Source organism: Euprymna scolopes, chromosome 10, assembly GCF_053919585.1.
Source record: "Euprymna scolopes isolate OS-2025 chromosome 10, ASM5391958v1, whole genome shotgun sequence".
Taxonomy (NCBI): domain Eukaryota; kingdom Metazoa; phylum Mollusca; class Cephalopoda; order Sepiida; family Sepiolidae; genus Euprymna; species Euprymna scolopes.
Window position 1 is genome coordinate 64,664,293 of NC_136491.1, and position 15,580 is coordinate 64,679,872.

General features: G+C 30.4%; 1 protein-coding gene across 1 annotated transcript in view; it reads right to left on the reverse strand.

Annotated features, from left to right (window-relative positions):
• LOC145286023 (peptidase M20 domain-containing protein 2-like) overlaps positions 1-12,476 on the reverse strand; it is a 32,924-nt gene extending 20,448 nt beyond the window's left edge. The window contains exons 1-4 of the mRNA XM_080134642.1: positions 11,363-12,476; positions 9,116-9,264; positions 4,972-5,114; positions 3,381-3,535 (exon numbers count right to left, since the gene is read on the reverse strand). Of these exons, the coding sequence (XP_079990768.1) occupies positions 3,381-3,535; positions 4,972-5,114; positions 9,116-9,264; positions 11,363-11,761 (846 nt within the window). The 5' untranslated portion in view covers positions 11,762-12,476. The remainder of the gene's footprint in view (positions 1-3,380; positions 3,536-4,971; positions 5,115-9,115; positions 9,265-11,362) is intronic.
• Between the last annotated feature and the right edge of the window lie 3,104 nt (positions 12,477-15,580).

A 15,580-nucleotide genomic window follows, 5' to 3' on the forward strand; every position in this document is an offset into this window, starting at 1 on the left:
CTTTTTGCTAAATAACATGTACAATATATCACTCTTTGTTAAATAACATGTACAATATATCACTCTTTGTTAAATAACATGTACAATATATCACTTTTTGTTAAATAACATGTACAATATATCACTCTTTGCTAAATAACATGTACAATATATCACTCTTTGTTAAATAACATGTACAATATATCACTCTTTGTTAAATAACATGTACAATATATCACTCTTTGTTAAATAACATGTACAATATATCACTCTTTGCTAAATAACATGTACAATATATCACTCTTTGTTAAATAACATGTACAATATATCACTCTTTGTTAAATAACATGTACAATATATCACTCTTTGTTAAATAACATGTACAATATATCACTCTTTGTTAAATAACATGTACAATATATCACTTTTTGCTAAATAACATGTACAATATATCACTCTTTGCTAAATAACATGTACAATATATCACTCTTTGTTAAATAACATGTACAATATATCACTCTTTGTTAAATAACATGTACAATATATCACTCTTTGTTAAATAACATGTACAATATATCACTCTTTGTTAAATAACATGTACAATATATCACTCTTTGCTAAATAACATGTACAATATATCACTCTTTGTTAAATAACATGTACAATATATCACTCTTTGTTAAATAACATGTACAATATATCACTCTTTGTTAAATAACATGTACAATATATCACTCTTTGTTAAATAACATGTACAATATATCACTTTTTGCTAAATAACATGTACAATATATCACTCTTTGCTAAATAACATGTACAATATATCACTCTTTGTTAAATAACATGTACAATATATCACTCTTTGTTAAATAACATGTACAATATATCACTCTTTGTTAAATAACATGTACAATATATCACTCTTTGCTAAATAACATGTACAATATATCACTCTTTGTTAAATAACATGTACAATATATCACTTTTTGTTAAATAACATGTACAATATATCACTCTTTGCTAAATAACATGTACAATATATCACTCTTTGTTAAATAACATGTACAATATATCACTCTTTGTTAAATAACATGTACAATATATCACTTTTTGCTAAATAACATGTACAATATATCACTCTTTGTTAAATAACATGTACAATATATCACTCTTTGTTAAATAACATGTACAATATATCACTCTTTGTTAAATAACATGTACAATATATCACTTTTTGCTAAATAACATGTACAATATATCACTCTTTGTTAAATAACATGTACAATATATCACTCTTTGTTAAATAACATGTACAATATATCACTCTTTGTTAAATAACATGTACAATATATCACTCTTTGTTAAATAACATGTACAATATATCACTCTTTGCTAAATAACATGTACAATATATCACTCTTTGCTAAATAACATGTACAATATATCACTCTTTGTTAAATAACACGTACAATATATCACTCTTTGTTAAATAACATGTACAATATATCACTCTTTGTTAAATAACATGTACAATATATCACTCTTTGTTAAATAACATGTACAATATATCACTCTTTGTTAAATAACATGTACAATATATCACTCTTTGTTAAATAACATGTACAATATATCACTCTTTGTTAAATAACATGTACAATATATCACTCTTTGTTAAATAACATGTACAATATATCACTCTTTGTTAAATAACATGTACAATATATCACTCTTTGTTAAATAACATGTACAATATATCACTCTTTGTTAAATAACATGTACAATATATCACTCTTTGTTAAATAACATGTACAATATATCACTCTTTGTTAAATAACATGTACAATATATCACTTTTTGCTAAATAACATGTACAATATATCACTCTTTGTTAAATAACATGTACAATATATCACTTTTTGCTAAATAACATGTACAATATATCACTCTTTGTTAAATAACATGTACAATATATCACTCTTTGTTAAATAACATGTACAATATATCACTCTTTGTTAAATAACATGTACAATATATCACTCTTTGTTAAATAACATGTACAATATATCACTCTTTGTTAAATAACATGTACAATATATCACTTTTTGTTAAATAACATGTACAATATATCACTCTTTGTTAAATAACATGTACAATATATCACTCTTTGTTAAATAACATGTACAATATATCACTTTTTGCTAAATAACATGTACAATATATCACTCTTTGTTAAATAACATGTACAATATATCACTCTTTGTTAAATAACATGTACAATATATCACTCTTTGTTAAATAACATGTACAATATATCACTCTTTGTTAAATAACATGTACAATATGGTTAAGTTTGTAAAACAAAACTAAATACATTTTACCTAATATTTAGTTTAGCAAAATTCTTTTTATTTCTTTTCAAACCAATATCTTTACATTTAAGCTTTATAATGTTCCTTTTCTAACCCTAGGAAAACAGTTTCCATAAGATGACCAAAAAGGCATCAATAAATTGTTTGGGAATATTCACTGATTCTAGAACAAGAATTCTAGAAGAAGATTCTAGAACAAGAATTCGTCTAGTCTGGTGTAGTATTCAGCTATGTGCTGTTAATTGAAGCAACATCACTAGGAAAAAGTGCACTATTCCTTCTATGAGCTAGTATATAGCAGTGTCGAGCGGATCTTATTTGAGTTTCAAATACTATGCTATTTTGAATATTTGGTTAGGGTTTACTGGTAGGGTGAAATATCCTTATGTCAGGTTGTCTGGAAAAAACCTGTACAGAAAGACCAAAAGCATTCAAGGATGGTCTTTAGTAGATATTCAAATTTTTTTTTTGTATAGAGTGAAGCTGAGGTGTATTTTCAAATTGTTATATGCTAAATGGAATTCAGAAACTTCATGTTGACAATGTTTCTATGAAAACTAAATTTTGTATTTTAATTTAATAAATTACATTTTTGGAGATTTTTAGGATTGATAAAAATGAAAGTAATTTTGACTAAAAAATATCAAAACAAAACACTCAAGAAATAGAAAACTTGAGAAACAAAATATTCAAGCAATGGTTTAATAAATAAAAATGCAATTCATATAAAACCACATTGCCGGATTCAGTTTTGTTCAATGTGAACAAGATAGACCATATGAAGGTTCTCAATATTCCTATTGGTGTAATGTGTCTGTTAGTATATGCAACATGGCACGCTGTATGGTCAGATTGTGCATTCATTTCATGACCACTGCTCATTTATAACGAATTGTTAAAAATAAAACATTTTGTTTGACTTTTGCAAGTTTTAAAGTAAAAAAAAATCACCAATATTTATAAATACTTTTAATTAAACGTATATTTTTACAAAATCATAAGTATTAAAAAGGCATAAAATGTTCCCCTTACAATACATCCTGTTGCTGTTGCTGCTCCATTGGCACATGCAATGACTTTATCAACAATGATGTCGAGTTCACCCTTGGTTGGGGCTCGAATAAAATATTCCATTTCTGTAAATTCGGGGATAATATTTGGGGCCATACCTCCATTCTTGATAATACCTGCATAAAATAAAATTAAATATTAGAAAATTAACAATTCATGTGCAGTAATTAAAATGTACAGTAATTGAATTCAGGGCATTTCTGATGTCTACAGTCATTTATTTGAGAGAATGCTTTGGAGGCTAGAGCTGCTCTTACACAAAGTTATCTCATTAATTAATTTCCAACCAGATGTTACAATGTAATATTCTACAACTTAATCTTAATACACACTCCTCCCTCTGGCTTGATAGCAATACAGCATTGCTTAACTGGATCTCAATGCATCTTACAACCTGATCTACATATGATATTCCAGACTTGATCTTGATACTCTTGACTTGATCTCAATACAATATATTTATGGCTGGATCTTGATATGACATTCCACAGTTAATATCAATACATTGATACATTGAGTTGATCTCCATACCACATTCAACCAGCTGGATTATGATATGAAGTTCTCACAACTTAATCTTGATACAATATTCTTCCAGTTTGATATCAATATATTATAATGAGCTGATCTCAACATTGTGCTATCTTATTCCTGATACATTCTCACGAATTGATCCCGATACGACATTCTCACGAATTGATCCCGATACGACATTCTCACGAATTGATCCCGATACGACATTCTCACGAATTGATCCCGATACGACATTCTCACGAATTGATCCCGATACGACATTCTCACGAATTGATCCCGATACGACATTCTCACGAATTGATCCCGATACGACATTCTCACGAATTGATCCCGATACGACATTCTCACGATTTGATCCCGATACGACATTCTCACGATTTGATCCCGATACGACATTCTCACGATTTGATCCCGATACGACATTCTCACGATTTGATCCCGATACGACATTCTCACGAATTGATCCCGATACGACATTCTCACGAATTGATCCCGATACGACATTCTCACGAATTGATCCCGATACGACATTCTCACGAATTGATCCCGATACGACATTCTCACGAATTGATCCCGATACGACATTCTCACAAATTGATCCCGATACGACATTCTCACGAATTGATCCCGATACGACATTCTCACGAATTGATCCCGATACGACATTCTCACGATTTGATCCCGATACGACATTCTCACGATTTGATCCCGATACGACATTCTCACGATTTGATCCCGATACGACATTCTCACGATTTGATCCCGATACGAATTATTATGATTAGATTTTGATACTATATGCCCCCTGCTTGATACAAATACATAATAATGACTTAATCTTGATACAACATTCCCCCAGCTTGATATCAATACAATGACTTGATTTCAATATAAGATTCTCCAGGCTTGATCTAGATACAATAATTTCACAACTTAATTTTAAAAGATAAAAAAGATCTAGATAAAACTTAAAAAACAAACAGACATTAACAATTTAATTATTAGTCAATCAATTTACCATGAACTCTCCATGTTGGCTTCATTTGGTGACGCAAACAAGAAATATTTTGATAACAAAGTACAGCAGCATCCAATGCATTTATCCCATACCACGGTGCACTGGAAGCGTGAGATGCTTTTCCTGTGTATTGCATATTGATCCTGAAGAAAGAAAAAAAACACTTTTGTTTTAGATTCTGTAAAATCATTGAGAATAATATTTAAAAAAGTTGTTGCTATCAGACACTTAAGTGACATATTTTAATTTCTTTTAATTTGAGAGATTAAATTATTTTAACTCTTATAAATAAGAGAACGTATAAAATCTAAAAGAACACAACTACCACTTAATAATAACTTAATAATAACTTAATAATAACTTAATAATAACTTAATAATAACTTAATAATAACTTAATAATTAGATGCATCTCACTGCGAGACATGATATAATAGTGGGAAGAAGGTAAATTCTATTTGATTTTAGAATACAAAAAATTTGCCATGTTTAAACATTCTTGATATCTAACTCTTTGCTCTTTACTTCAGACAATTCTTACTTTCAATTAAACATTAATACCATTTTGAAGAGACAAAAATTCTATGATATACGATTTTTTACAGTTTAGTTTTATTTTAAGAAAATTTTATTAGCTTGGTAGCTTTTAAAGGCTTTCTTAAAAACTATGTTGATATTTTGGAAGAGGAATATTTTTACCTGGTATTTTTTAAAGTATTTAATTTACCAAAATATTTAATTTTTATATTTGATGTTAGAAAAAAAATTTGGGGAAAGAATTTCAATACTTTCTTTCAAGACTTTGTTTTTCTTTTTAAGGTCAAATAACAATGAATATTGCTAAGATCATTTGATTTATTATAAATAAGAATTGCTTCAAAAACAAATTATTTCAATTGAACATTTTGTATATCTAATATCAATAATGATTGTATATGTGTCTTTCAGTTTGCCTGTTTGATTACTACTAGACATGATATAACAGATGAAAATGAAGGGTGAATGAGGTAAGGAGTAGTAGTAGGAGAAATGGAATACGGGCACAAAGGTCTCATAATTTGAACATTGTGAGTTCAATTCCTGGACAAAGTAATATATTCTCATTGTATTTTCAATCACACATAAAATAAATTTCACTAAACAATCCTATTGACAATGCCATTTTGTTATGATAGTAAAAGTACATGGTCTACTTAGCAGACATGCAATGAAGTACCAGGCTATTGTATACTACTACTACTACTAGTACTTATAATTATTGAACAAAGAAATTTTCACTTTGAAGATATCAGGGAACTTTCATAGCGATCACCGAATAATACAGATGTCTTTTGAAAATCTAGATAATTTAAAATTTGGAAGCAAAGAACGGGCTTTAAAAAATTACCTACTCTAGATGAACATAAACTAAAGTGAAGTATGGTGAAACAATGTTCGACTGGGGACCAGATCTTTGAACAAAAACAAAGAACAAGGAAGGAAAATGAAAAATAAAATGTAAAAAAGTTTGAAAATTGGAATCTCAAGAAATTTTCTAGGCAAACTCCTTTAATTAAAGCAAATGTTTTCAAGCATAAAAGTTGGTTCAGAAAATACATGGAAACTGACTTTTCTAAAGTAATTCTCACAGACGAATTGTGACAAAAAGAAGATGGTAAAATGTTGGCAATCTAATTATATGAGCTGAATTTTTTTTACCAAAACAATATTGAATTATTCAAAGTTGATAACAGTAGTTAAACTGAACAGTGCTATGTAACCAGTGCTAACAATTGCAGAAATAATGCATTCTTTTAATAATACGAGTGTTAGTCTTACAATTTGAAAATAAAGCATGTTCATTCTCATGTAAAAAAAGGTTAATGTAAAAGTTTTACAAAGGAAAAGATAATTGAATTGTCATTATCAAATCCGTATCTGAATCAAATCAAAAACTATGTTCACTTGTGAAGATGAACTGATATGAAAATGATTTATTACAGGTTATTAAATAAAACATTATTTTTAATCTAATATTAAAAAAAAATCATATACAAGCAATGAATGTGAAAGTTCAATACTGAATGGTGAATAAAATAAGTGACACACAGCATACGACTTTGCGTTGGTTGTTGAGAATAATTAGTGAATTGAATAATTAGTGAATTTGAGAAAAATGGACAGTTGCATTGTCAGAAGTTATTTCAAATCTCAATAATTTTCTTCTACTGACAGTATGTCCCATAGATGAGGTCAGATTCTACTGTGACATCAATTGCTCTATTGGAGCAAAGAATGAGAGTTTTTTTATAAAAAAATAAATTTCAATAAGTTAAAATTTGGAAACGCGAAAAAAATCAAGTAATTCATTTCCAACCTCAACTAAAGCTAACAGAAAAGTTCACCTCTCAAAGTAATATAATCTTAAAGAGCACCCAGTGGTTAATCTACCAAGAGCATGAAGAAAAAGTTGGTATTATTTTCAGGACTAGTCAAAACTTCTGTCAATTTTGGGATTTTCACAAATATGGCAGATATTTCAAGTTGACATGCCAACTAAAGTGAAAATTAATTCTTGTGAATCTGCATTACATAAAACTGTAATTACATTTGTTTGATATAAACTGCAACAGGAAATTACTAATTTTATTTAGAAAGCAAAACTTTACAATTTGTGAAAAAGAGGGAACCCTAATAGGTGCCGCATTATAGGTAGTATGTAGATGCTAGTTAGTTACAAATTCTACTAGAGTCTTGGGTATGAACTTAAAGTGTATCCAGTGGTGAACCTATCAGGAGTGCAGAGTAAAAACCTTTAGTTATTACTACTCTCAAGGCAACTGTGACCTCCGTAGGAGTGGTAGTACTTGTCAGGGTCCTAATTTTGGGTTAGATACAATTGGTTCTGGGCATAGCACTAAACTACTTTAGATGTTTTGAGACAAGATGTTTACTCTTATCCCTACCTCTACCCTCCTGGGAATTAATTTTTCCCAGTCCATTCTATCTTTTTTGGAGCAACCTATTTCCTAACTTCAGCTACTGAAACTCAAACTCTACCCTCAACCATCTTGTGTATGATACAAAACTGAATCCCCTGGTGAAGCCCCTCTTTGGGAGCTTTGTGGAGTATGGAGTCATTTCTTAATTATCACTACTCCCAGGTCCACTCTCAGCTGGAGTGATAGTACAAGGACTTTGCAGTAATATACTTTAACATTAAGTGTAGTTCTTAGTCCCCAGGGACAGTATTATACTATCATGGAAAAAGTCAATAGCTAGGTGATTTGCTTGTACATGCAACATAAAACTTATTTAGAGTCTATCTAATTGTTGCCAGCAATTTAATGAAGCAAGACAAAATGCAAGGTCTTGAGAGATAGATGTGCTAAAATAGGATATGGTCCATCCAAAAGTAACCATTGGTAAAGTGAATAAGAATCATTTTTCTACGTGATTATGCTACCTCCCTAGAAAAGAATAGACACCATCTTCATGCTTGTCCACAGCAAGTCTGATCAACATATAATTCATTGAGAATATATATATATATAAATATAATTATTATTATTATTTTAATACCTACAGACACTAGTGTTTCATCCTTTTGGGAATCATTAGTGTTGGGAGTTAGGATTACAGCCGGTTGGGAGATTCAACCCCGGCCACTAGCTATCTCTGACTCCATTAGTAAGGAATATATATATATATATATATATATATATATATAGATAGATAGAGAGAGAGAGAGAGAGAGAGATGAAAAAGAAAAGAAAACAAGTTATGTCCTTTCATGGACATATAACTTGGTTTGTTCCTTTTTCATCTCTCTATCTCGTCAGAATAATATCATAGTAGGTGTAAGTTTAAATTTAGTAGATGTTAAGAACTATATATATAACAGTTCTTAAAATCTACTAAATTTAAACTTACACCAAATAGGATTACCTGAACATCATTTTACAAGTACACTTACAAAACAGACTTTACTATTTTCTGAAATATTACATTTAAATATTAAATAAATGCTTTTATCGTTTTTATTAACTTTCTAATTGCCTGAATAATATTATAAAAATCAGAGTATAAAATTATATTTACATTTTAAAAAATGTGGACAAAAAAAGGGAAAGAATTGTCATGAAATAAGGAAGAGATTGTTTTACCCCTGGACACATAAATATTTTGGTCTCCATATTGTTTTATTTGAGGGGTGGGCCATCATTGCTACATCCACATCATCTAGGACACCAGCATCAATAAGTTGCACTTTACCTCCCAGTCCTTCTTCGGCAGGAGTACCAAGAACAGTCAGCTATAAAACAGAAACAAATAAAAGTATTTGGTATTTTAAATTATATAATTCAAACGTATAATCAAAGGTAAATGGTATGTCTATTCAGTTTTCATGCTTTCTGTAACGTCATAAACTCAGCTCGTGAGATTAAATGAGGATTATTTTAAAACTTAGATCTCCTTTAAAATATTTGAAGTGTTAGTCATTTTTACTTCAAGATGCTGCTTCATGCTCTCTGGCACTCTTTTCCTATTTTCATTTGTGATGACGTTTCAAAGTCTGCCAGCTCACAGAAGATCAAGTACAATTCCTTAGTCTTCAAATCGGCGCACAATGTTTCAAATTGTGTTGTCACTTGGGCTATCTCTTACATGAAAATTCCGTCAATAAACTCTGAGTCAAAACAATTGACCCATGATTTTGGTAAACAATTTCACAACTTGCGTTCGTTGTTCAATGCTAAACTTATCCATAATTAATTTCCAAAATATTATCTGTAAAATATCTGAAATTGAGAAAAAATAATCATTAATGATAAAATGACAAAGATTTTCAATTCTTCAGTGACTTTTTGGACACCTAGTTAAAAAAAAAAACGACTTGATTTGGGAATCTTAAGTAGAACGACCCCTGGTGGTGTGAAATGTGGTATTATGGTGACTGAGAATTCTAGCTAGGAATAGCTTAGACAATTCAAAAGTGCAGTGACAAGGATGGCTATAAACCCCTCCCTTCTCACTTTTTTGATTGACCTAGTGCCTAATTTTGTTTTGTTAAAACTTTTTGTTTTGTGAAATAAAATACAATAAAATATAAAATAAATAAAATATAAAATCAAGGAGACAACTATTTCTCTACTTCAGACAAAATTAGATATTCTTTGTTACCAGAACCTGTTGAGCGGGTCGGGTCGCTTAAAGAGCATTTCTTTTTTGCGACCACGATTGTTGCCTGCTTGCTTTTGAGTACCGCCCTCCACCCCACCTTTTTTTTTTTTTTTTTGTTTATTTTTTGTCTTGTTGTTTTGAAACAATTACTAGAATGACTCGGAAATACGGGATCATTTTGCATTAAATTTTAATTTGAAAAAAATTACTCACTGTAAAATGTTACCAAATTTGTGGCGTTATTCCTACGTAGTCATCTAGTAATGTAGAATTTAACTTTTGTCCGAATGGAGGATTTGAGCGAAGGGTGTTATCCAATGATTTATTTATTTTCATTGTGTGTGTGTGTGTGTGTGTGTGTGAAAACATTTCTTTTTATTTATACTTTTGGTGTAAATTTAAAATAATAATAATAAAAAAACAACAACAACATTTAAACTGAGTCCGGAAGTCCGCTTTTGTAAGCGCCACCAATTCTACATTAGTAAGCGATTTTTAATTGACTTCGGTCATTATTCCGAACGAATCGACTTATTTTTTGTTTGTTTGTCGTTTTTTTGTTTTTAATTAATGTTTTAAGGCCAAAGGTCAAATACTAATGGTTCTTGGTTCGGTTGTGCCCTTTACTTTTTCTCACGATTGTAAAACTTCTGAAAATATTTTTCTCGTAAGGTCCGTTCATTATTATTTTATGACAAAATGTTTCTACAAAAAAAAAAAAAAAAAAAATTTTGGTATTATTATACAAACACCGTGACAGCGTTAGGGTTAGGGTTAGGGTTAGGGTTTTGGGTTAGGGTTAGGGGTAGGGTTAATTCGCTGTCACGGTGTTTGTATAGTTTTACCAAAATTTTAAATTAAAAAAAAAAAAAAAAAAAGGACATCACATCACTATCATTCAATGCAATTTTATTTATACCCCCGCCCCCATCCTCCAGTAAAGTTAAAGACAAGGTCAATTTTAAATAGAGGCGATCCAGTTGCCCTGAAAAGAAGGGCACGCTGGACATGATAGGGCCTCGTTGAAATTTCTCCGTTAGTGCGAATGGATGCCTATGAGAACTATCTCTTGAGGCAGATCAGAAAATAGATACAACCGGTCCAAAGGTTCCTGACGCCATTTTATTGTTTGGTTTTCTATTTGTCAGCCCCCTCCTTAAAGGACCAAAGTTCGACACAAGGCCATTTTTTTTTTCCTACAGGTTATGCTAGACTGAAAACAATCTTACCTTGCCCTTTAACTTACAACCATTACTTTCCATGGCTTTTTTCACTGCAATTCCTGCGGCTACTCCGATCTCAGCAATAAGATTGTGACCACAAGCGTGACCAATTCCCGGTAAAGCATCATATTCACAAATGATGGCCACATGAGGCCCTTTCTTCGCGTCGTCGTCGTCATCGTCGCCAAAAGTCGCCTTAAATGCAGTCTCCAGTTTATATTTTCTTTCGACTTTTAGTCCATATTTTTCAAGGAAAGCCGTGAGCAGATCGTGTGCCTTGTATTCTCGGAAACCGATTTCAGGATTCTTCCAAATATTGTTGCTCAGATCGAGAAGTTCCGTTCGGAATTCGTTATTTTCCAACTTAAAAACATCGCGCACATTAGACTTAGCATCAGATGCCATGGTTATCACTTTTATTGTCAGATAATTTATTGCTTTTGTTGTTATCGCCCCTCTATTTATGTCTGGGTTAATTATATCGTTATTGTGTTGTTGTTATCGATTAAAATCACGAAAACACTGGACTTCATTATTCTAACATTTCTCACGTTTGTGATTAAACGAACTTTTTATTATTTATTTTACTTTTTGTTGGCTTTTATTTTTACGTGTACTTTTCGTATTTTTGTGATATTTTTGTTTTGCAATTTTGAAGCAAAAGGAAAATCTTTAACTGTTTTAATGATTAAATGTGTTCAGTGTCACAAATGTGTTTTGTAATTGATGCAAAATACGGTGAATATCAACAAATGAAGAAACACGAAAAAAAGATTGTTTTTGTTCTATTTACATAAAAAGTGAAGCTACCCAACACGAATAGATAACACACGAAACACAATGAACGTTGGAAAAATAAATATTTAAAAAATCCTGCCGAAAACGTTAATTAAATCATTGCGAACAAATCGTGTTTTGAATTGTAATTGATCACCGACATCTTGTTTATAATTCTGTCGTGTGATTCAGAATAATCACAGAATTGTAGTTGCAGCAGTTGAGGGTAAAAAAAAAAGTTTCCGTTAAATAAATAAATAATCTCAAGAAAGCGATATAAACTGCATGTCACCGGTAATGGGCGGTGTCAGAACAAAACAGTCAGTAATTTGTTAACTCCCTTTTATAAGAAAGTTCCGACTCACTCATGTGGTGAACAACAGGGTTGCCAGCTTGGCTTTTTTAAAGCCAAATTTCACGAATTTGGATTTTTTTAAAGCAGTTTGGCTTTTAAAATTTTTGTTTGGCTTTTTTTTCAATTTTGGCTTCAAATTTGGCTTTTTTTAAAGCAGTTTGGCTTTTAAAATTTTTGTTTGGCTTTTTTCTGATAATTTTATATAAATATTTATTAAATATGGATTATTAAAGAAAAAGTTATAATAAAGTAATTTAAACATTTGGTTGGATGTCAAAACTTGTAGATTAAAAAAAAACTTTTGACCTCCCACTCCCATTCATGGATTTACATGAGGAAAACAGTCCTACTAACATTTGTCATATCAGGAAAAAATCTTTTTTCTAAAGAATAAAGCCGCCTCCACCACCACACCCCACCCTCTCGCACTAAGGGAATATCACACCTAAATGTTTAATCCGGTTTCACAGTTATTTACTAAATGTCTATATGGACCCTTTCAAAGAGTTCACAGTTGAGTATGAAACCATTTTGGGGACATTTTTTAGTGCTGGCGCCTTGTCTCTGCCAATTAGGTCACTGAGTATATTTCCTCTGAAATAATTAATTCTTGTATTTTTCGTTTGAAATTCTTTAAAAGTAGTGTTTTGAAATTAATTGAATCAATTTATTTTGAATTTATAGAAATTTGAAAACTTATAACTATAGCTATTTAAAGTTGTATTTAAAATGAATATTTTTTAAGTATTCATATACTTTTTCCTGAGTAGTCCCAAAAGTTTCATTAAAAGTCAATAATTATAGATTTTCTAACTATCTTGGATTAATAGACATATTTGCCTTAATAATAACGCATAGATTGTTCTTGGAAACAGTCTAGTTTTAGAGTTACGACTAAAATTAAATTTATCAATATTTTAGAGATATTTTAAGTTGATACCTCCAAACCCCTGATTAAATTTGGTCTTCTGATGACTGACATAATTCTTTTAAGAATATGATTGACAAATAGAAACTTATGTACAAATTGTACCAATAAATATGGTATGGAAAAAATGGCACTAGTAAAAATAGTAAGTAGATGTGGAGTCTAAGATAATAACCAACTACCTTTCAATTATGCTGTCATCTTAGAAATATGTCGATTATACTCACATGTTTACTCATTTTAAGTGTTTTCTTCATATTTCATGCGTAATACTAAATAGATGCTAACTCCAAATGGTTACTAATGTCATAATCGTAAAAAAACAAACATTTATAAACATCTTTTTTATGTAATCTGTCCCCGTTGTCAATCAATGCTTATATTAAAGTGTAGTACCTGCTCTGATGACCTAACTTTATCTACTAATTGAAACTACTGCACATGTTTTGTTTGACAAAATAGTTGAAGAAATAACTGATTTTGGCCAAATTCTTAAAAACTGTATAGGATTTGCTAGTGATGGCGCAGCTTCTATGGTTGGCAGTAAAAATTCAGTGTGGTCACGAATTAAGACTGAATCACCAGATTGTATGCAGATGAAATGCATCTGTCATTCTTTGAGTCTTTGCATCGAACATGCATTCTCAAAGTTGCCTGCTAATGTTGGTTTTCTTTTAACTGAAGTGCCATTATGGTTCAGTAATAGTGCCATTAGACGAGAAGAATTCAAGAGTTTATTTAAAATAATGAATCCTGTAAACGAAGGAAATGTTTCTCTTCCATTTCAAACTTTATCTAAAACAAGATGGCTAGTAAGAGGCAAAGTTTTATATAACATTTTGATGAACTGGGAGGAATTATTAGGTTATTTTAGCACTTGTGAAGCAAAGTTAAGTATTAGTGCAAAATACAAATGTCGTCTCTTAAAAGAAATGCTGGCAGATAGGATAAATAATTTTTATTTTTTGTTTGCAACTCCTGTTGTCCAGGAATTTGAAATAATAAATTCAACATTTCAACAAGAAAACAGTGATCCACATGAACTGTCGAAAGAATTAATGATGCATCACCAGAGTTTATACGAAAGGCTTTTGAACAAAGATGGAACATATAAAACATTAGAAAATGTTGACTTTAGTGCCAAGTTCATTCAAGAAATTAATAACTTTACATTAACTGCTGGCACACAAGTGAACAAAAACTAAAAAATAAAAGAAGTGAAATTGAGATGTTAAGCTATGTTACAAGAAGCCTTACATCAAGTAGAAAAAAGACTTCCTGACGCTGTCAACCTATTTAAAGGGCTCTCATTTTTAAACCCGGACAAAGTTCTTAATCAAAGATTAAGAGCAAAGTTTGAAGATTTGCCATTTCAACATATTATGGAAAATAATTCTATTATCGAGGCACAATACAGAAAGGTTTGTTTGGTAGAATGGTGTGAAGAACCGTATTTTGCAGAGAATTGCATCCCCCCCAGATTCTCTTAAATTCTGGCAAGGTGTGGCTAAACATGATCATTTTAAGGAACTTGCAGCATATGCTTTAACATGCCTAATAACCCCCGCAAGTAATGCAACTGTTGAAATAATGTTTTCTTTAGTTACTGCTATCAGAACAAAACCTCGTAACAGAATGCAAAGTAAAGTACTGGATGCTATTGTAAAAGTTCGTTCTTACCTTTTATATAATGGAATTTGTTGCAAAGACTTTATATGCACAACTAAAATGATACAGCTACACAACAGTGATAATCTTTATAGTCAAGAAGAAACCATAAATAATGATGAAATTAAGTATTTAGAAGAAGTTCTCCACTATTTGCCATGAATTTTCAACTTATTACTTTTTATTTTCAGGAAGAATTGTGTTTCTATTTGCTACCATTGACCAAATTTAAATAAGTTCTTTTGCATTGTTATAAATAATATATATGTTCATATGTGCCTTTTATACAATGTCATTTTACTCCATTTGAAAATGTTCCATTAATTATTGTAAATACATTCAATTCTACAGACTTGCGATTCTGCATCTTTCATGTATATATAAACAAATCAGAAAAACTGAACTTTTTGGACAAGTTATATTTCTGTTACCTTTCTACCACATTTACCTCTGCTCTGACATTCTATTCACATGAACTATCACAAACATTTATGTT